Raw genomic sequence first — 24,098 nt, forward strand, 5'->3', positions numbered from 1 at the left:
TGAATGCACTCCACACATAGTATATGTTCATGAGGTACTTTAACCTTCAAATGCACTAAATCCCAGCCTCAACCCATTTAGAAGTACATAGAAACCTATACATAGTAGCCAGAAAGATATGCTAGTTTTAAAGAAAAGCGTCAGACGTACTTTGTTGAGAGGCATCTGAACTCTTCAATTCTACTTGCATCTTAAAACAGATTTATGAGTGTCGCACTAAAAGCCTCCGTCATTTTGACAGGCCTTCGATCGCCCCGATGACGAACACCCGCCGTGTCAGTCCACTCCGGGCCGTCCCCGACTCGAGACGAGACCCACGAGACAACCGCCAACTTAATTTAGGAGTGTGACTAATTAAAACGAGCCCCGTAATGGAAGGCACGCACACGGTGCTGCGTCTATACAAACCCATCCAGGAGCTGTGCTTCATCAGTCTCTACTTCCCAACGAGGAAATCTCGAGCTTTCTCACGAGCTGACCAAACCCCTCGTGAAGTCCGGCCTCAGGATGAAGTCGCCAAACAAAGAGGCCAGTATTACTGCGAGGCGACAAAAGGAGCGGTCGCGCAGCTCCACTGGCTCGCCGCAGAACACCATCAGCTGCTGACGGACCTCCTGTCTTTATGCAGCGACTGCGCAGACAGGATTAAGATGGGCAACCAAGATGGAAAGCTTCTGGAAGGATATGGGGAACATCTGGGAGGTGATGTTAACAGCGCTATTTCTCCGTCCCCAGAGCATAAGAGAGCAGCTTCAAGAGTTCGTAAGCTGAAGAAGCTGGGTTCGAAGAGCGCTGAAGAGTTCTTGCAGAGCAAGATAAAGAAAAAGGTGCAAAGTGGAGCATCCGAGGTTTCTCCGAAAGCGATCTCCATCCATGGAATAGATACTCCAGGATCAGGCTCTTATGTGAGCGTCTCCAGCGAGGTTTTTCCTCCAATGGAGGAACATTTCCAGATCGCAAGCGATGGGTGGGATTTTATGGAATCCGAAATGGATTTTTGTGCAGAGCTGTTGGAGTTTGATAACCAACTCACATTGGAGTACAAAAAACCAATGGGAAACCAACATGGATGTGTCCAACAAGAGATAACGACTAATGGGAATATTAAAGGAAACCAACAAGGTCAATCAAGTTTGGAAATCAATCAAAGAGACGTGAGAATTGATGAAATGGCTACAAAACAAAACCATACGGCTTCCAAAGAGGAACCTGTATCTCGTTACAGCTTGGATCACCAGCAAGCTGGACAAGAAGAGATCAAGCGCTTTACTCAGGTGAACAATGAGAAAACCAGGTCTAACTTCTCGCCCTCCATCGACGCCAACTCTAGAAGCTCTAACCTTCGTCCCTGGAGCAGAAGCCCTACATCAAGCTCTCTCTCTGGGGTCTTCAATGTGTCTTATCCTCCTGCCAACAGTCTCCAGAGCATGTCTCCTGTCTTATCACCTCTGTCTTCTCAACTTCCGAGTCCCCAGATGAACCACCGGATTGTGTTGCTGCCTGAGGAGGATGATGGGAATAAACGCTGCTCGAGAGACGAGCCCAAAGTCGCCTCAGAGGTCATCGACAAAAACGGCAACCGCCGGACGATCACACGGTTAGACTTGAACCTCAGCAATCATTTCTGTCTGAATGGAGCCAGTACATCGAGTGCCACGACTTCAGGTAAGAAACTGCTCTGTTATGTAATAGTTCATATGAAGAGTTTAAATTAGTACTGATTAATCGCGATTAATCGCATCCAAAATAAAATTTTGTTTACATAGTATATGTGTGTATACTGTGTATATTTATTATGTATGTATAAATACACACACATGCATATATTTAAGAAAAATGTTACGTTTATGTATATATATATATATATATATAAATTATATGAATCTAAATATATACATGTAAATTAGTGCTGTCAAACGATTAATTGCATCCAAAATAAAAGTTTTTGTTTGCATAATATGTCTGTGTGAGTTGTATATATATATATATATATATATATATATAAATGCACACACATACAGTATATATTTTGAAAACATGTTTATATTTATATTTATATAATTTATATTATAAATAAATATATTTAATATATAAACATAACATTTTTCTGAAATATATACATGCATGTGTGTGTTTATATACACACAGTACACACACATATATTATGTAAATAAAATTTTTATTTTGGATGAGATTAATCCTATGTTTATGTTCAGTTATTTCACTTTAATGGCAATGAAAAGAACCTATTTATTGACATTAAAGTTATAATACTGAACCTACACATCGGAGGCTGATAAAACTGCTCATTTTAAAAGAAAAAATTCAATTTAGTAGAATGTTTAAGAAACATTTTAGTCACCTTTAAATAACGTAGTCACGACAAGAAAAGTGGACATTTTAATGTCCATAGAGATTTACAACTAAAGGTTCATGTAATGTTATATTTTGGGTAAAAAAAAAAACATTAAATGTTTTAGTCACCTTTAAATAATGTTCTAATCACAAAGAAAGCCATGCATTTTAGCATACTAAGAATATTACAAATAAACGTTCAAATAAAGTTATATTTTTGGGTAAAATAAAATTTAGTAGAACATTTAGGAAATGTTTTTGTAACCTTTAAATAATGTTCTAATCACAAGAAAGCTGTACATTTTAATGTTTTTAGAATATTATTTGAATTTGAATAACGTTATAATTTGTGTGAAAATAAAGTTAGTAAAATGTTGTAAGAAACGTTTTTGTAACCGTTAAATAACGTTCTAATCACGAAAAGAAAATATTAAAATAGCATAGAATATTAAAAATAAACATTCAAGTAATGTTATATTTTGGGTAAAAATAAAATTTAGTAGAAAGTTAATGAAACGTTTTAGTCACCCTTAAATAAGATTTTAATCACGATGAGAATTACAAATAAACGTTCAAATAACGTTATATTTTGGCGAAAATAAAGTTCTTAGAATGTGCTTCTCATAATATTGTGAAAACATTCTTAAAACGACATTCTTGGAACGTTCTTATGATGTTATTTGACATTTGATGAACACTGTAAGTAAAAACAAGACATTTTAAAATAAAGTGAAAATAAAGACATTTTTGTAACCTTTAAATAACGTTATATTCACAGCAAGAAAACACTGGAGATTTCAGTGTTTTAGAAACATTTCAAAGTAATGTTCCCACAACGTTTGAAGATAACACTTTACAATAAGGTTATCATTAATGTATTAATTAACATGAACGAACAATGAACACTACATTTATTACACTCTTTATTAATCTTTAATGTAAGTTAATAAAAATACAGTTGTTCATTGTTTATTAATGTTAGTTCACAGTGCATTAACTAATGTTAACAAACACAACTTGTGATTTTAATAATGCATTAGTAAATGCTGAAATTAACATTAACTAAGATTAATAAATGCTGTTCATTCTTAGTTCATGTTAAATAATGTAGTGAACCTTATTGTAAAGTGTTACCCCTTTTAATAACCTAAATTAGTTATTTGGGAATTATTCTTGTGAAATCAAACTCACTGCTATTAATGTCAGTCGTCCAGGTTTATTCTGATTTCTTAGGCTTGTCATGTGACTCAGGACAAGAATTTTGGCCTCTCTCTCTCTCTCTGTGTGTGTGTGTGTGTGTGTGTGTGTGTGTGTGTGTGTCTCAGTAAGATCAAAGCCACCGTCGGCTCTCAGGTTCAAACAGCGCTGCCGTTCTCATGAACATAATTTGCTCTGCACCTTCCTCTTGTTGTTCTGCTTTGGGTCGCTTCAGAAGTCCCAAACATTAGCAGGATTAAAGCCTCTGTTGCTGGAGCAGGACTTCAGAAGCGTGTAAGCTGCATCTCATGGCTGCGCTGACCAGAAAAGAAAGAATTCCCATTAAGCGTCTGCCCTTTCTGTGATGTTCCTCTAATTCAAGCCTATATTCAGCAGATAGTATGATTTGATCATCGCCTGTTAGGCTTATGAGACTCTGTTTGCTTGAGGCAGAAGAGATGCATGAAGTCTGCGGTATAATAAACTCCAGAGCTGAGCTGATCTGATCACACATGACCGTTATATGAACCTGAAACACTCGCTGCTTATAAGAGAAAGGGTCAGCAGCAGAGCAGAACGAGATATAGTTTATATTTCTGAACGATAATAATAATAATAATGAGTTTTTAATAAAAATAGTTTTTGTGCTATTCTAAATCCCGGTAGTAATAGTTCAAAAGTTTGGGATCAGTAAGATTTGTAATTTTTTTTTTTTTTTTAGTGCTGTCAAATGATTAATTGCGTTTAATCGCATCCAAAATAAAAGTTTTTGTTTACATAATATACTGTATGTGTGTGTACTGTGTATATTTATTATGTATGTGCAGTATATATTTTGAAAATGTGTTTACATGTATATTTATATTCATATTTTTATTATATATAAATATATTTCATATATAAACATAACGTATTTTTCTTAAATATATACATGCATGTGTATGTATTTATACATAATAAATATACTCAGTACACACACATATTATGTAAACAAAAACTTTTATTTGGATTAATCTAATTTTTTTAAAAGAAGTTTCTTAAGCTCATTAAGGCTGCATTTATTTGATCAAACATACAGAAAACAAATGTAATTTTGTGAAATATTATTGCAATTTAAAATAACAGTTTTTATTTTAATATACTTTAAAATATAATTTATTCCTGTGACGCAGCGCTGAATTTTCAGCATCATTACTCCAGTCTTCAGCGTCACTTGATCCTTCAGAAATCAATGAAACAGTTATGCTGCTTAATATTTTTTGGGGACCTGTGATATATATATATATATATATATATATATATATATACTTTTTTTTCAGAATTCCTTGATAAATAAAGAGTTAAAAATAACAGTGTTTATTTAAAATAGAAATTTTGTGTTACAACATACAATACTATTCAAAAGTAAATTTTTTCTTACTGTTTTTTTTTTTTTAAAGAAATTATTTTATTCAGCAAGGATGTGTTGAATGGATAAAAAGTGATAGTAAAGACTTAAATCGTTAGAAAAGATTTCTATTTTGAATAAATGCTGTTCTTTTTAACTTTTTATTCATCAAAGAAAAAAGTATCACAGGCTCCAAAAAAAAAAAAAAAGAAGCAGCACAACAGTTTCAACACTGATCATAAATCAGCACATTAGAATGATTTCTGAAGATCATGTGACACTGAAGACTGCAGTAATGATGCTGAAAATACAGCTGCGCATCACAGAAATAAATTATTTTTAAAAGTATACCAAAAAAGGAAACCAATATTAGAAATCGCAATAATATTTCACAATATTACTGTTTTTTCTGTATTTTTGATCAAATAAGAGACTCAATTAAACACATTAAATATCTTACTGATCCCAAACTTTTGAACGGCAGTGTAAATGTTTTCTAATTATTGTGGAGTTGTGGTTTCATTCGTTCCGCACTATTAAACCGTGTTCCAGTGCGCGTCGCTCATGTGATGAACTCTCCGGTACTCTCAGGAGTTGCTGTACGCTGTAGATTGTCTAACAGCAGCGGTTACTCTATACTCCATTACACTACAGCGTTTCATCAATCAATGAAACCTCTATAAATACCTCCAGCGTGTAAAGAATCAGTTCCTGAGGAAATTAAACAGCAGTTATCATCTTTACTCAGTTACAAAAACATTTCTTACAGCATTTTCTTAACTTTATTTTTTACTGAAAATGTTATATTTTTAGTTTTTTCACCTGCTTTCTAAATCTTTCCTCGTCACACAGTTTCTGAAAGCTGACGCTCAAACAGCAGAAACACACCAAATCTGCAAAACCAGACACTGATTCTCAGCCTTTGACTCAGTTTTCAATTTCAGAAAACACTTTTTGCAAAACACAACACACAGTTCTCTACGTAACACACACAAATCTAACAGGAATTAATATTATGGCAAAGGTGTTTGCAAAAGTTTTATTAAGTTATATTTTGAATGCAGTGCTTCATTTTGCAAGAGATGCGAGGCATTTTGCATTTTGAGTGCAATTCTTGGATTTGTGTGTGAAGTTTGTAAAAAAGAGGCAAAGTTTTGAAAATGTGTGTGAACTGTTGAAACAAAACTGCAATATTCTATGAACGTTAAAATCAGCTTTCTTATTGTACATAGGACGTTATTTAAAGGTTACTAATAAGTTTCTTACAACTTTATTTTCACCCAAAATTTATTTTTAATATTCTAACAGCATTTTCTCTCAACACTGAGAACCTCATCATAAGGATGATTAAAAAATGTTTATGTCAGACGTCTTCTCTCACCGTTATGAGAACATATATCAAATATTAATATAGTTAGAAGAGCATTACTTTAGGAACTTTTGTCCTAGCATTTAAAAAGCGTCAGATAAAGTTGTGAGAGTGTTCCCTGTAGCTGGGTTTGCACTGGTTCCAGCAGCTCAGCATCAGTAATAAGTGTAATGAAATAAAGCAATCAGTCCAGAGGTCATATGAAACTGATCACACACAGACAGAGAGACACTGAAGATCCTCTGCGTTTCTTGCGTGCTTTGCATGTCTGGCATTCAGTACTCCTGACATGTCACTGTGTGTGTGTGTGTGTGTGTGTGTGTGTGTGTTTGAGAGTGTGAACTTGTTTTTAACAAAAACCACACAAAGATAGTAAAATAAGGAACGTTTGACTTTGTGTGGTCTTTAAATCGGACCCCACAAGATGACTAAATATACAGCAGAATATGCAAAATGTTAATAATTTTAACAAAATAAGAGGGATCATGAAAATTGCATGTTATTGTTAATTTAATACTGTCCTGAATAAGCTATTTCACATACATTCTCCACAAGACAAAATAATAACTGAATTTATAAAAATGACCCTGTTCAAAAGTTTACATACCCTTGAATCTTAATACTATGTGTCGTTTCCTGGATGATCCACGACTGCTTTTATATTTTGTGATAGTTGTTCACGAGTCTCTTGTTTGTCCTGAGCAGTTCCTGCTGTTCTTCAGAAAAATCCCCCAGCTCCTGCACATTCTTTGGTTTTCCAGCATCATCTGTATATTTGAGATCCATCTTTTCACATGGAGGACAATTGAGGGACTCATACACAACTATTACAAAAGGCGAAAACATTTACTGATGCTCAAGAAGGCAACACAATGCATTCTTAATAATCACCAAACCTAAACCTACCCGTCACAGAATTTGATATATTTATATATAAGAATGTATTAACATTCTTAAAACATGTTTTTAACATTCTTATGTATATATATGTTTATATATATATATATATAAGATGGTGTCTTTGTGGGGTCCTTTATTTCTGTTTTTACTAGCCTGTAGTTTTGTGTTAAGGGGTAGGTTTAGGTCTATATAGTTTGTCCAGTAGAAAAACCATTACGCCTATGGAATGAACCCATCAAACATGGAAGTGTGTGTGTGTGTGTGTGGTGGGCTGAATGAGTCAAGCACTGTGGGTAATTACACATCACGTCACTAAACACCAGTGTGTGTGTGTGTGTGTGTGTGTGTGTGTGTGTGAATGAGGGTTATATATAAACTGATGCTGCTTTAAACCGTCTTTAAATGTTCCCAGTTTTGAAATGGCATTAATGGCCATCTAAAGAAAACAGGACTGTGGTGATACCATGCTGCTTGTTTTTCTGAGCTATTTGTGTAAAACACTCAGAAACACAAAGCAACATGCTAAAACCCCTCAGGAGTTGGTTTGCGTGAGGACTGAGGTGGATCTGAGTGTGTGTGTGTGTGTGTCTGCGGTTGATGTTAGTTCACTGCGAGCTTCACGTCGTCCTTCATCACACGGACAGCGGAGCATGAGTTCACTCTGAACACAGAGAGACAGACAGGAGCGCAGCCAAGAAGACTCCTCTAGAGTTCCTCAAAGAGTCGTCAAATTCATTTTTTTAGCACACTGTGCTCTTATGTAAACTAGGGACGATAAATCATGATGAAAATTCTAATAACACGCTAATCATGCTAGAAACATGCTAGTAACTTGCTAATCATGCTAACAACATGCTAGTAAAATGCTAATCATGCTAGCAACTTGCTAATCATTCTAACAAAATGTTAGTAACATGCTAACCATGCTAATAAAATGCTAATCATGCTACAAACATGCTAACAACATGCTAGTAACATGCTAATCATGCTAGAATCATGCTAGTAACTTGCTAATAATGCTAACAACATGCTAATAAACACTGTTCATGCTGGAAACATGCTAGTAACATGCTAATTATGCTAGTAACGTGCTAATCATTCTAACAAAATGTTAGTAACATGCTAACCATCCTAGAAACATGCTAATAACATGCTAATCATGCTAGAAAAATACTAAAAAACATGCTAGTAACGTTAATCATGGTAGAATAATGCTAGTAACTTGTTAACCATGCTAGTAACTTGCGAATCATGCTTACAACATGTTAATAACACACTGATCATGCTAGAAACATGTTAGTAACTTGCTAATCATTCTAACAAAATGTTAGTATCATGCTAATCATGCTAGAAAAATGCTAAAAACATGCTAGTAACGTTAATCATGCTAGAATCATGCTAGTAACTTGTTAACCATGCTAGTAACTTGCTAATCATGCTTACAACATGCTAATAACGCACTGATCATGCTAGAAACATGCTAATAACATGCTAATAACATGCTAATCATGCTAGAAAAATGCTAGCAACATGGTAATTATTCTAAAAACATGCTAATAACACACTAATCATGCTAGAAACATGCTAGTAACTTGGTAATCATGCTAGCAACATAATAATCATGCTAGAAACATGCTAGTAACTTGCTAATCATAATAAAATTCCCAATGGTTAGTATTACCGTTTCATATTTTAATTATCATTAAAACCATATTCGGTTACTGCGATTTGAACAGTTGAGGATAAATAAATACTGTCCAGCATAAAGCACAATTTTAAGTCTACAGACTACATTACAGAGTAGTTTCGTTTTGAGTGAAAACATGGCAGAAATCTGGGAGGGTTTAAAAGAGTGCTAAGGGAATTATATGAATTAATATATGAATGAATTTATATTAGTGTACCTCTGAAGCTTCTGACCGTCTTCAGAAAAGATTCGATGGCAGTTTGTTTTCATTTTCACTCCAAGTAAAACCTAATAAAGTAGTATTTTAATCGCAATGCTGTTTTGTCCACAGAGTTTACGGTAAACAGCTGTAATTCTGCTGCTCCATCAGCGCCACCTGCTGTCAGAGACTGGATTTACAGAGATTTACATTCACATTCAGCCTGTGAGCAGTTTCTGTCTGGACTAAAAACAGACCGGATTTGCATGCCCTGCTGTAAATTTTGACAGGTTGATGGAAAAACAAGCTTATGTGGATTCTACACATTTAAACAATTCGGATAAGTTATTTAGAATTATTTATGGAGCAGATAAAACAGATATAATCACTTATTAATCAATTGTCATTTTGACTACACCCTTTTCTTTATTTAAATGCTGAAACATGAGGTTTACCATTTTATAAAACTATTTCAAAGCTTTATTTGAACATTTCGTACATGCTATTAGATAAACAGTTGTCATTTAAAATCCAGACATCATTGGTAATGTTATTGTTTTAGTGTTTATGCAAACAAAAAGGAATTTAATTTATTGTTTGTTGAACGTTTCCAGCACATTTTAACAATACCGTGATAAAACTGATAACCGTGATAATTTAGGTCACTATAATCATGATAAGACATTTTCATATCATTACATCTCCAATGTAAACATCTATTGACTCCTTTAGGTGTGTTTTAATTCATGCTGGGGTAGTTCAGGAGAAATATGCAATATAAGCAAGTTATATCAAGTTTTATATATATATATATATATATATATATAAGAATATTGATATAAGCAAGTTGATACTGAAATAAAGTGCAGTATTGTTTTTAGGTTGTAAAATGTAAAGCCTCAGTGCATTTGTGTCTTTGGATTCTGATTCTGTCCTGAAACATCTCATTTGACTGGAGTTCACACTAATAACAATAATTATAATAGTAACGGTAATGTTGTGTTTATTGTAAGTGCACTGCATTTTTGTCGTCTGCAGCTGCAGGGTGAGTAATTAATGACAGAATTTTCATTTTTGGGTGAACTAGCCCTTTAAATGCTCGAGCTCTTTAAAGCAGGATGGATTCTGATTGGCTGTCAATGTTTTTATTGTTCATTATCTGGAATAAAGTAATTCTGAAAGTATTCCAATGATTTCATTCCTCTGTCTTTATCATTATAGAGGTGTGAATTCCACAATTCTCTTTGAATTAGAAAGATTATTAAAACTATATAGTTCTTGTTATTCTTGGTGTGAACTGCTCTTTACACTGATGAAGAGTGAGGAACCTTTGTATTGAAGTCAGGCTCAAAATGCAAATGACATGAATGCTGTTGTATATGTTCTGTGCTGACGCTGATGATAGGATGAGATGAATACGGAAAAATACATTTACAGCAAATGATCTGCACAACTTAGATTCGATCGGTTTGACAAATTTGCACATATAAAGGGAAAATTATGCTTTTTGCTTGCATCATTTTAGAAAAACAATTATCTCCCTTCAAGTTGGCGCTTTTCACATTTCCGTATTCTCAGAATCAAGTCGTCACAGTTAGGTAAACATAATATTTGAATTCAAAATCAACTGGGCTCAAAAACAGGAGGGCTCTAGTAATATAAACAGGAGTATCTATAATATAATCTCTAATACAAGCTTATATTATCAATGTAGCATCAGCACAGACGTATTGAACCGCTCTGTTAACCGCCTGAGGCTGTTAAACACAATGACAGATCTGTGTGCTGTAATATGACATCTCACACACACACACACACACACACACACTCTATCTGACAGCTGCTGCCTACTGTATATCAGTGTATCACATGAACAGACATAGAGAAGCAGTTTAAAAAGTGTGACAACTAGCCCCGGTCTGGCCTATAGAGACTGCATTTGTATGTCAGATGCAAATCTTTTGATTGAATAGATGAAAATGTTTAGTTTTAGTTTAGTTGAGTTACTGTATGCTGTACAAATGTCTCGTATAACACATTCAGATAGTGGTTTCTGAGCCACCGGCGCCCCCTGGAGGAAGAGCAACTCTCTGTCTCATAGGAACCAGTCATTAGCAGGGTTATTATAATTAATTTAATTTAAAAAAAGTTACTTAAAATACATTTTAACTGAGATAAATGATGCATTTTATGTCAACTAGCTGCCAAGCTAAATTTCAAATTTTAGTTTAACATAATTTATTAAAATAACTAAAAATAAAAATAAATAAAATAATAAAATGACTATATAAAAATAATGAAAACTATAGACATACTTGAAAAACAAAAACTGATAAAAATTATAAAAACAATTTACCTAAAGTTTTAACAAAAATGGAAAATATAAATTCAAAATATTAATCAAATATAATAGTATAACGATATGATATGATGTAATTTCACTGATACTAAAGTAACACTTTATTAGCATTTGCTGCCCAATGGGGCTAATAGATTGAGATCTGCTTTACACTGATGTGTGATCATTTAAATAGTTGATCATCGTAATAACTGACTATCAGAAATTGATTTGTGCTCACATGGTGGTGCTATTTCATTTCTAATTCTAATGAGCTCATTAGTTGAATGGGAGATGAAGATAGTGTGAAAACAGTGCAGCTGCTTCTGTTTGGCTGTGGTTTTACTGTAGTATTGATGGCAGGAGTGCAGCTGGAGCCGGACTGGACGAGCATCTTCATTTCATGAGTTTTGAGAGTGATTCAGTGCAGAGCCTAAGAGAGAGATGCAATCAATCTGACTTTGCATTTGGAAGAGAACCAGGCGTTTAGTCAGCGTTTGGAGTCTCGGCGGGTCCGGCTGCAGATGCATTATCATAATGAGACGCGGTTAATCACTGCAGCCTTCATTTGCATTCTCAATAGTGTTTTTAATGCCACCGACTGAGAATTTGTAGAATGTGCAGTATGTGAGATAAGATACAGAGCGATGCTGTATATGATGTGTGTTGTGTGTTCAGATCGGCTGGAGTAAAACACTGCATGTTTGATGTGGAGCAGTATAATTCATTCTTACACTGACATTGTGTTAAAATATAAAACACAAATACAGCAATCTTCCCGCTTCTGAACAGGGTTCACACATGCAGATCAGAAATTAAGTTTTAATATGCAATAACTTTTAGAAGCAGAACTATACTATTTTTTTTATTTGCTTTTTTTTATGTGTATGTGTGTATTTTCATACCATGATTGATCTTAAATAAATTTTTATATGCAATAACTTTTAGAAGCAGAATTATGCTATATATATATATATAAAATGAAGTTTAAATTAACATTTTTAAATTTGCAATAATAGCTTTTAAGAGCAGAATAATTATGTAAACAATATGTTTTTATTAATTTTTTTAAATGTGTGTGTGTGTGTATGTTTTCATACCGTGATTTACAGAAAGATTTTCAGTGTAACAATACTTCATATACCAAAATTTTGCTGTATAATCACTAAATAAATAATAAATAATCACCTTTTCCTTTATATATTTCAGTAAGTACAGGTCAGAATAAGTATGTAGTTAAAAATGTTGAAATAATGTTCCATCTTCATTCAGTGTAAAATAAATACATATATATATATATATATATATATAACATTATTTCACCCATTTTTAGATATTTTCACAAAAGTTATTTGAAACATTCAAGTAGACAGTTTATCTGCATATGCTTTCTGTGTATGAAGAGTTCATTTGCAAAAACAGATACATTTTCAAAAATCTCAATCATACTGCAGTTGGGTTATTTTGATTAGGTACAAAATTACAAAAAAATACTAGCTAACTAACACAATAAAACACAATAAAAACATGATAACATGATCATTTAAAAAAGCGGAGGTATCTGTTTTTGCAAATAAACTCTTCGTATATAAAATCACTTTTTTGTAAGTTTAATTTGATGTGGACACCGAAATGGGATGTCTATATAAAATATAAAATGGACCAAAAAAAGTGCTTGCTGCATGTAAATGCAATTGAATAAAGACGCTTTTTTAAAAACTCTTTTGCAGTCGCTTTTAAATAATATTACAAGTATAGGATCAAAGTCATGTGAAATGTTGTAGAGGAGGCAGCGCTTCTGAAACAGACCCATGAATTCAGCTCTGATTTTGACAGATACTGTTACAGACAACAGCTCTGTGATTATTCATAATGATATTATATATGACTGATGGTGTGTGTTGATTATATCAGACTTCTGGAGCTGCTTTATTGCATTAGATCAGTCTTTCTGAGCACAGATGCTCTTTAATATCAGTAAAGACACACATATATTTTAGACATCCTGACATACAAACACTATTTTGCACTAATGATTGCTGTTATCATTAAAGCAGGAACTTCATTCAAGAATTCTTCTTCCCAAACTTAAAGTCTTAATCATTTTTCCTGCAGAAAACTCTCTGTTGCGTCCGGAGGATATCTGGATGCTGGATGCGGATGAGTCCATTACCCAGGAGGCTTTGCGGCGTCCCAGCAGACCGGATCACCTGGACTTCCTGAGAATCACGCCGCCGGAGGACGACATCATCGGAGACACTCCGTACAATCCCAAACTCGGAATAACGGTGAGTCAGTAATGTACCGTAGACTTGTTTTCTCTGAATTATGATTCTGTATCTCACAATTCTGACTTTTTTCTGAATTTATTTGTCTGAATTCTGACTTCATATTTCATAATTCTGACTTTTTTTCCTCTGAATTCTGATTTCATATCTCACAATTCTGACTCTTTTCTGAATTTATATCTCTGAATTCTGACTTCATATTTCATAATTATGACTCTTTTCTGAATTTATATCTCTGAATTCTGACTTCATATTTCATAATTCTGACTCTTTTCTGAATTTATATCCGAATTCTGACTTCATATTTCATAATTATGACTCTTTTCTGAATTTATATCTCTGAATTCTGACTTCATATTTCACAGTTCTGAGTTTTTTTATTTATATATCTGAATTCAGACTTCATAATTAACTATTCTGATTTTATATCTCAGAATTCAGATTTTGTATCTCACAATTCTGACTTTTTTCTGAATTTATTTGTCTGAATTCTGACTTCATATTTCACAATTCTGACTTTTTTTCCTCTGAATTCTGATTTCATATCTCACAATTCTGATTTTTATATCTCATAATTCTGACTCTTCTGAATTTATATCTCTGAATTCTGACTTCATATTTCACAGACTTTTTTCTCTGAATTCTGAGTTAATCTCACAATACCATTTTTTTTCCGTTTCTGCCACGAAATAAAAAATAAAAAAACTTTTACATTTTGTATCTCACAATTCTGACTTTTGTTCCAAATTGTGAGATAAAAAGTCACAATTACCCTTTTATTTTATCCCGTGGTGGAAACAGCCTTTCATACATAAGAGACTTATAATTGAGAACCTTTAAGAATTATTGTTTTTGTAGAACATCTATTGTTCATATTTAGTTTTTGTCAGGTTTTGTTGCTCATCTGTGAACATTCTGAGAATTTTTACCTCCTAGATGATGACAGAACACAAACACGTACCGAATAACCAGATGTGCATGACAGACATAACAAATAGTTTCCTTCAGTGTTCAGAAACACTTAGGTCTAGTTCCTCTGAACTTGTGGACTAAAGCTTACACACACACACATGCGCGCACACACACACACACACACACACACAGGCTTTGTGTAAGAAGTCTTTCAGGTCCAGAGGGCACGTCAGCAAATCCAGATTTCTCAACTCAGTGAGACGCTGGAGACTCGTTTGTTTTTTAGAGGTCAGGTCTGACTGATTCAGCAGCAGAACATGTTAATAACTGTAATAACTGCACTGAGAGTTTCCTCCACACGTCTGAATAATCCTCCCTTTATACACTAAAACATGTTCTAAGGGCGTTCCCATAAGGTAATACAATTATACTTTCTTGAATGCTCTCTGAACATTCAAAATGTCCAGTTCTTTAAATGTTTTAGAAACATTATTTCTTGGTTTTGTGAACGTTTAGGGAACATTCCATTTTGCAAACATTGTTACTTTTTAACGTTACTTTTAAATGTTTCACGTCCAGCTGAAATGTTTCCATGAATGATGTATTAAAAAAATATTTTGTGCTAATGTTGTGAGCACATTATTAAGACCAGATAACTTTTAATGAACATACTATTAACATTACTAGAAGAACGTTTGCTCATAACTTTAAGAGAACCCTCTGAGAACGTTAGCTGGGTTCACATGGGACACTGTTTATCGTGTGTGTGTGTGTGTGTGTGTGTGTGTGTTTCACTTCAGTAAAGTTGAGTGAAATGCCAGCATACCGACACACCCGTGACGCGCCTGAATCTGACCACACTGGAAAACACACACTGATCTCAGATCAGATTAGACGGGCGTGACACACACACACACACACACACATACACACACCACAGTGAGCAGCAAATGTCAGATTAAATGACTTCATGATCTCTATCAGACGCCGTGTAGTTTGGGTGCTTATGTTATCTGGTCCTACAGGTTAATCTAACTGCTTCTACACCAGCTCCGGAGCCTTTGTGGTAGTTTGTCATTGTTCTTCTCAGTAACATCAACAATAGATGTGAACTTTTCCTGACAGGTTACTGTTATTTATAGAGTCGACTCAGACTATTCACAACACTGACAAAATAATACTTTGGTCCACCTTAAAAAAATTATCTTGATACAGCCTAATTTATTAGTTTTTTCTCAAATTATACAGTATTTATGGTTTGGATCTGATTTAATATTAATGAAAAGTATTGATTTTCCCAAAGACAAAAAATATTCCTACAAAGCAAAAAATTAAAAAATAAATAAAATAGAATAAATAATAATAAATAATAATAAAAAATAATAAAAAACACCATACAAAAACATTTATTATATTATATTATATTATATTATATTATATTATATTATATTATATTATCTTTTACAACTTTATTTCACCATAGAAAGCTAAATTGGTTATAATAAGCAAGGCAAGTTTATTTATATAACACATTTCATAAACAATGGTAATTCAAAGTCCTTTATATTAAAAATATTTATCACAGCATACATAAGAAATAAAAATGATTAAAAATATGAACGTATTATATATTCTTATATATAATCAAAATTATTATTAAATATTCACTTAGAAGATAAGTTCAAGATAAAACTAAAAACATTTGTTTAATTTAGTTTGCTTACTGTAAATTATAGACAACTTTTTAGCAATGTCCTTTTTTTAATATTTATGTTTTGCACATTAACACTCTGGTGTCAAGCGAAAATATTATTTAAACACAATTGTTTCTTTTAACTGAAACCATGATTTTCTGTTAGACCAATATAAAAATGCACTTTAAATAAATGACATTTTTTCAGTGTAGATGTAGTTTGAATCAGAAGCTTTAGTTTATTTGGTGTTTCTTGTTCTTACGGCTCAAGAAACAGGTGGCAGTAAGTTCATAAGCGCTGGTTCTCTTGCATAAGAGCTCAGAAGAGGCCCGGACTGCTTATAATGCAGACGCACTGATGTAGGCCACTGCACGTGCGGAACTAATTCAGCTCTATATTCTGGTTTCAGTAGATGGACTAGTTTCATCTGAACCGGACCGTGGGTTTCGGCTGAACTTTGGCACATGTTGTTGTTGTTGGTTCATTAAGACACTTTTCTTCGGGATGAATTTCCTTTCATCCTGAAACATGGCAAACAGTCCGTGAACTGGAGCAGGATCTTTGCCAGATCTCTGTGACGACCGGAGCGTTCGGGTTCTTGAACGGAATGTGCTCAACGACCTGATGTTCTGGGTTCAGATTTTTTAAAACGATTAAAACATGTTTATGAGAAAGAAGACTATGATGATTTTATCAGTTATAGACAGATTTATTTATTTATACATATTTTGCCCTTATAATAACTCCTAATTATATTTTTACATTTCTTTGTTATATAAATATTATATAAACATTTAAAATATGTATCGGTTAAATATGATGCAAATAAATATTCATTCTTGTATCATTATTATATTTTATGAATATTTTTATTTGTTTTATTTTAAATTATGTAAAACAAATAATGTTAGAAATATTATTTATATTATTTATATTATTATTTATATTATTTATAAATATTTTTAATTATTTTTAAGTATTATGTTAATGTTATGTAAATAGTATGTAAACATTTAAAATATGTATAGATTTTTAGGTCTTAAAAATATTTATTTTATTATATTCTGTATGCATTCTATGCATACGCTTGTATTCTATGCACATACATTATATACATATAAAACTTTTTATGTTTATTTTATATTAATTATATTAGTTATACATATTATATAAGTATGCATGTGTGTGTGTATATATATATATATATATAAACACACACTTAAATTCAGGCTATATTTTTAATGTACATTTTTTATTATACATTTAATATATAAATATCATATGAATATTTATAAATTGATTATAGTCATTTTATGTGTTAATGAAAACCTCTCATAGCGCATTTACGTTGTGTCCTGCACAATTTTAAGATCTCTCTGGTTTTCTGATCTACTTCTACCAGGCTGAAATGAGTTTTTCAGTCTTTTTTTTCTAATTAACTATAACCAGTCTCTCACCGCTGGAGATAGTACAGTAGGTTTGCAGACCTTCTCCTCGGTCACTGATTCTCTCTGCACACTCTGTATTCAAGCGCTACAGGTCAGCGCTATAGCAACAGAGAGGCGTGGCCAGTGACCTCAGCAGAGCTGATTATAGCCACTGTTGTAATAGTGAAGCTCCGCCCACTCCACCTGACCCTGCAGGAGATTACACAGAGAGAGAGAGAGAGAGAGAGACACTGAATCTCAGCTCCTGCATTCAGTAACCAGACACTCGCAGGTGAATATCTGAACAGAGACAGAGGGAGTGGTTGGAGAGAAAAGTAATCAGACCTGCGCGACTCCTTACTCTCCAAAGACAGCGCTGAACTTTCTCCAGGAGAAACACAAGACTCCGCCGGAGCAGGAAGTGCTTGGAAAAAACCCTCGGGAAAGTTTAAGGGAAATATCTGGAGCTCGTATCCGTTAGTTCTGTGAGATTCCTTGAACTAGTTCAACACTGTAGACTCTCTGTTTGGTTTCTCTCTTTGGAGAATCACACTGAACTGCAGTAAAACTACTTCTGGAGCAGAAGTGTTTCCAAATGCTGGAGCGAGAGCGAGAGAACGCCGGGGATTTTCACGCACAGAAACCTTTTGTTTTCTCCGGTCTTTGAAACTAGAGCGCATGCAGGTTGAAGTAAAACCACACTAAGTATGCAGCTATTGGGTTTCAGCTCATAGCATTCAATGCAAACAGCGATATGGATTCGAAGCACACTGGGATCTCTTCAGGGTTTTCCACGTCCGATCAGACGACGGCTGTGTTGACGTCATTTCGAACATTACCTGATGAAGCTGCTAATGGTTATAATGGAGTAGCAGATCCTTTGAGACCGAAATCTGGAGCTGGTTTGGAGGAAAATGTGGACCGGTCTTCTGATCCGTATCTGGTGCAGGTGACCCGAGTGGAGACGTACATCGACGATGAGGAAGACACCACAGGCCTTCAGAGAAGGTTAGAGCAACCGATACACTGCAAAAAATGACTGTTTCCTTGTTTTCCAGTACAAATATCTGACTATTCTTAAATCAAGATGCATTTACTTGAAGTAAAATGACAGCTTTATTTCTGTCGGGCTTTATACAGTACAGATTGTGCAAAAAAATCAAAATATTGAGAAAATCGCCTTTAAAGTTGTCCAAATGAAGTTCTTGGCAATGCATATTACTGATCAAAAATTAAGTTTTGATATATTTACGGTAGGAAATGTACAAAATATCTTCATGGAACATGATCTTTACTTAATATCCTAATGATTTTTGTCATAAAAGAAAAACGGATAATTTTGACCCATACAATGTATTGTTGGCTATTGCTACAAATATACCTGTGCTGCTTATGACTGCTTCTGTGCTTCAGGGTCACATATAAGGGTATGTTTACACGACAACAGTGTACTAAATACAGTTTTTCGAATACAGACGACAAAACAATCCCCGTTCACATGGATCTGCAAAAACGGCTTAAAAACTATATAATGCATGTCACTTTGTAAAGAAACATTATGCAAACACGTAATATGCACACACAACATCACCAAGTTTGCTTTTTTTTGTAGTCGACATAAAAATCGATAACGGTCAAAAATGTGCACGTTTTCAAAAGTTTGTATTTTCAGGCCACCAAAACTAGTTTGTTGTGAAAATTAATGACTAAGAAGTTGTAAGTTTTTAGTTGAAAATGGTGTCGTGTAAATGCCTTTAGATGTTAGTTCTTTTTTTCTGAAAGAATGTACCAAAATTAAGTGAGTTTTTGCTTAAAACAAGAAAAAAATATCTTAAGAAACAAACTGTGTTGAAAATACTTTGCCTAATTTGGGGTTCCAGGTTAAAAATGGCCTTTTAAAAGTTGCTTGTAAATCTCTCCTTATGCTATATTATCAGCAAATCTCATTGATACGAGGTTATGCTCCTCAGTTTTTGCCTACGATCCATCAATTCCAAAAAGAAACAGAAAACCTGTGCTTATTGAAAGAAAAATAATTTAGAAATAATATAGCAAAATGGAAACAAAAATAAAAAATAATATTTAATAATAATAAGCAATTTTTGTGGGATAATTTTTGCTTTAAATTTTTGACCAGCAAGTGTTAAAAAAGTAAAAAATAAATCAAAATATTTTTGAGAAGTTGTTTTTAGGGATGCATCGATCCGATATTCAGTATCGGTATCGGCTCCGATACTGGCATTTTCTGCGGATCGGGGTATCGGTCAGACGAGACCGATCCAAATCCGATATTCTGTGTATACTATTGTGTTATTGTTAAGGCCCACAAAAGCCACAATAAAGCCACATTATAAAACACCATAAAGTTTGATCTGTAAATAAATAAAGCTGATCTGTAAATAAAGATAAATGGTTTTGCATAAATGGATTTTATCTCGCAGGACTAATTTGTGCTGTTTTCAAAATCGTGTTACTTTCTACCGGGTGTCTGTTAGATCACAACACTGGACTAGAGAGCACTATGTTCTTAACGAGTATGTTCTGTGACTCTGTGTTGCTTCGAGCGCATCGTTCTGCGCACGGGATGCTCATCAGCTCTTTGTGCCGCTCTGTATTTGGAGACTTTTGTATCATAATACTTTATTATTAATAGCCTTTCATGTTCATCTTATCTATCATATGTTTCTGCCTCATTACTGTGCTATACATTTAAAATAAATGTTTTTTAATTTTACAGTATATATATTTATATATAAATATATTGTTTTTCATGAATGTATTTTACAACAATACAAAGAACAATGTATATCATTTTACCAGATTTAGTCCTACACTTATTCACTTTTATTTGTTCCCCATAATGTTTTTTTCCACTAATTTTAGATTTGATAAAATTATTGTGCACTCATGATTTTTCTAGAGTAACTTTGCTGCTGAAAAAAATCAATAGACACCTTCACAGAATTTGTAATGGTTTTACTGGTTATAATGGGACTTGTATTGGTTTTAATGGAAACTGTAATGGACCCTGTTGGTCTCTGCTGGTAATTGTTCACCTTCTATTGGTGGCTTGTTAAAACCAATAAATCCTAATGGAATATGTCCCAAAACACACTACAGAAAACCATTTTTAATGGTTTTAATGGTTAAAAGTTGATGGTTTGTAATGTTTGTAAGGGTATTTGTAGTGGAAACCATTAGAATTTTCTGTGATGGTTTTATTGTTTTTTTGTTCTATTGTCTATTGCAGTGACATTTCCACTAACCTACTTTAAAATAGAGTATAATTATATATGCATTCATTTATTGTTTTTCTGTACAATAAAGTTGTCTATATTTAGTAGATTGTGTGTAACACAAAAAAGTCGTGATCAGGTCAACACACATTGAGGTATAAAAATTCAACACTGATTTAAAAAAACTGCGCTGGTATCGGATCGATATCGGTATCGGCAGATACTAATTTTTGGTATCGGTTCGGGATCGGTTCTGAAAAAGTGGTATCGAGCCACCCCTAGTTGTTTTATCCTGTGTGTGCAAAGTCAGTAAGGTTTATTCCAATACTTTAACATTGGAAAAAGAAAATGCCACACAATAATTAGGTTTAATTCAAAGAGGAAACAAGTTTATTTATAGATTATTTAGGATTATACCCCTCTGACCAATATTTTTTCCTTGTTTTAAGCAAAAAGCTTTTTTCCTCCAACAATTAATTTTTTTATTTTTTTATATAATAAATACTGTATCTTGAATTAAGAATGATAGATTTTTGTACTGGAAAACAAGACAAAAATGATTTTTGAAGTGTCAATTTTGGTAAATATGAGTGTAAAAACCCCGCTTTAAATCTTCTTGTTGTTGACAGGGAACATGAAGGATCTGAGGAGAAACTCGAGCCGTTTGTTGTCAAAGCCGAGAGTCTCGTGGAGCGATCGCTTAAAGACGCTTCGATTCTGAGCCGGAGAGGCTCGTACGGAAAAATCAACCGCTCGCTGGATTTCTCACCCCGCATTTTGGAAGACACCAAGAAAGAGCGTTCTTTGAGCGTTCATAGAGTAGATTCAGCGTCAGAAATACTAAACAGAAGTTTCACAGGCGACTCAGACGTTAGCAGCTGGAGACGAGTCCTTGCTCTTCACAAATCTGCGTCTGGATCAGATGTTTCTTCGCTTTCAGAAGAAGGCAATTCAGAAGCAGATCCAGCGTCTCAGACGGATTCCCAAAAAGGAGATACTGAGGTTTTACCCACCTCAGATCTTCAGCCGGAGACAAAAGGTCTTTCAGAGACGGTCTCGGGATCTGAGTGCGTGCCAGATGCTCTTTCTCCTCCTATTAAAGACTCCAAACTGGACAACAGCTTGGCTAAAAGCAGCGGAGACAGATACCAGATTCCCGCTTTGTTCAGTGGTTTACGAGTGTTAAAGAAAGGAGCAGTCGGAGACGACAGGGAGACGCTTTCAGAAATCAAACAGCGAGACGCGGATCGAGCGCTGCTGAGCCTCAAACAACACGTCAACAAAGCCAAACTCGATCAAACCACCAGCGCTGGAGTTACTAAGAAGAAAAGCCAACCCAGAAGTTTGTCTGAAATCACTGGTTTGCTACAGAAAGTGTCGAACGCTGAACTCAAACAGAACGAGGACAAATCCATCGCTCCGGATCCGAGCGATGAAGTGAGCGCTGCTAAAACCGTGACGGATACGTCGTTTGATGCCTTAAAATCCAAATTATCCAGCTCTAAACCTGCTAAAAAGGATCCTGTGGATGCCGCGCTGGATCTGGACGCTGTCAGGAGGAAGAAGAAGAACGATAAAGAGCTGCTGAGGTCTATCTTTGAGAGGCAGAGTAAAGCGCCGCTCGCTGACAGTCCTACAGAGGAGAAAGTATGTATTACAGATGATTTACGACGCCGCAATCAACGCCATCATTCCTTAATCATTCAGTCTTCATGATGTTGTTAACATAATTCTTCATTGAAATAAATCCAAAGAGTGTCGATCATTTCTAGTATCGTAGTTACAGTAGTTGTTTATTTTTAGATTTTTCTGTTTTTCTCTGATTTTAAAGGTCTATTGCTACACATGTCAGTCAATTTATTTGAGAAAAATTACTGGCAATAAATATTTTTGAAGGCTAAGAAAATAGTTCATTTTGTCCCCATAAAAAAAGAAGTGCTATTTATTGATTGGGTGGTTGATTGATTCATTAATTGATTCATTGATTCATTGTTATTATTTAGGTTTTTCTGTTTTTATCTGATTTTTAAGGGTCCAAACAAATGTTAATAAAATAGATTTAGATTTATAAAAATGTTAATTATTAACAAACATTAATAATAATAATAATAATATTACATTTAGATTTAGTACATTTAGAAATATAATATATATATATATATATATATATATATATATATATAATTTATTTATTTATTTATCTGATTTTAAGGGTCCAAATGAACTTTTGTGCTAAACGTCAGTTAATGTAATTGAAAACATTTACTGGCAATAAATAAATTATTTAATTAAAGAATTGATTGATTATTTATAACAAAATTATTATAATTAACAAAAAAGCATTTTGTCCCTATAAAAATAGAAATAATATACATTTTTTTAATTATTATTTATCGTTTAATTATTTTTATGCAGATGTATGCTCATACAGATGATTTATTACATCTCAATCAACGTGATAGAAAACATATTACATTTTATCTGTTAATATTAATTAATGTATTGTGAAATAATGCAAGCAACCAGTAAACAGTATTTTTTATAAGCTAACAATATTTTATTAACACTATTAAGTTTTGAAATAATTCAATTTTAATACATTAATACATTTAATTAATGTATTTATTTATTTATTAAACAGTATTTTATTAACTAACATTAACAGTTTAACAACATTTGCTTTTGTGTTAACGAAACCCTTAACCAATGATACCTTAATGCAAAGTGTTGTTCTTTTAATTTTCTCGCATTTTGGTGAAAATCAGCTCTAAGCATTAGATATATGTGAGTCTGTGAGTGTGAATTTTCCTCCAAATATGTTTGTGTTTTGGTGAAGATTATTTCTCTTACACTTTGATTTAATGATGCTGTTCTTGGTCAACTGACCTCGTTTCTTGCTTGCGTTTGGTATTTTGTGAGTGTTAATCTCAGATCCCGTGGGCAGCATTTTATGTAATTTTTAAAGTTTATAAACTAACTTCAGCTGAGTTGAAGCAATAATTTGAAAGCTAAATGAAATCGAGTGTGTGCTCATGCAGTGCATTGGTTTTCTTGGTCTTCTCTGAGACGTTGATTCATTTCTGCACACTGTGTGTCTCCTCAGTCTGAG

At 33.7% G+C, this 24,098-nt stretch overlaps 1 protein-coding gene across 2 annotated transcripts in view; it reads left to right on the forward strand.

Moving 5' to 3' along the window:
• Positions 1-354: 354 nt before the first annotated feature.
• LOC131523431 (formin-1) overlaps positions 355-24,098 on the forward strand; it is an 83,459-nt gene continuing 59,715 nt past the window's right edge. The window contains exons 1-3 of one of the 2 annotated variants that reach the window (XM_058749813.1): positions 355-1,665; positions 13,548-13,720; positions 24,093-24,098. The exon at positions 24,093-24,098 is cut by the window's right edge and continues 112 nt beyond it. In XM_058749813.1, coding sequence (XP_058605796.1) covers positions 372-1,665; positions 13,548-13,720; positions 24,093-24,098 — 1,473 coding nt within the window. In that variant the 5' untranslated portion in view covers positions 355-371. Of the gene's footprint in view, positions 1,666-13,547; positions 13,721-17,649; positions 18,762-21,618; positions 22,637-24,092 lie in introns of those variants that run through there. The other variant, XM_058749812.1, reaches the window with a different exon arrangement.

Source organism: Onychostoma macrolepis, chromosome 17, assembly GCF_012432095.1.
Source record: "Onychostoma macrolepis isolate SWU-2019 chromosome 17, ASM1243209v1, whole genome shotgun sequence".
Classification (NCBI taxonomy): Eukaryota; Metazoa; Chordata; class Actinopteri; order Cypriniformes; family Cyprinidae; genus Onychostoma; species Onychostoma macrolepis.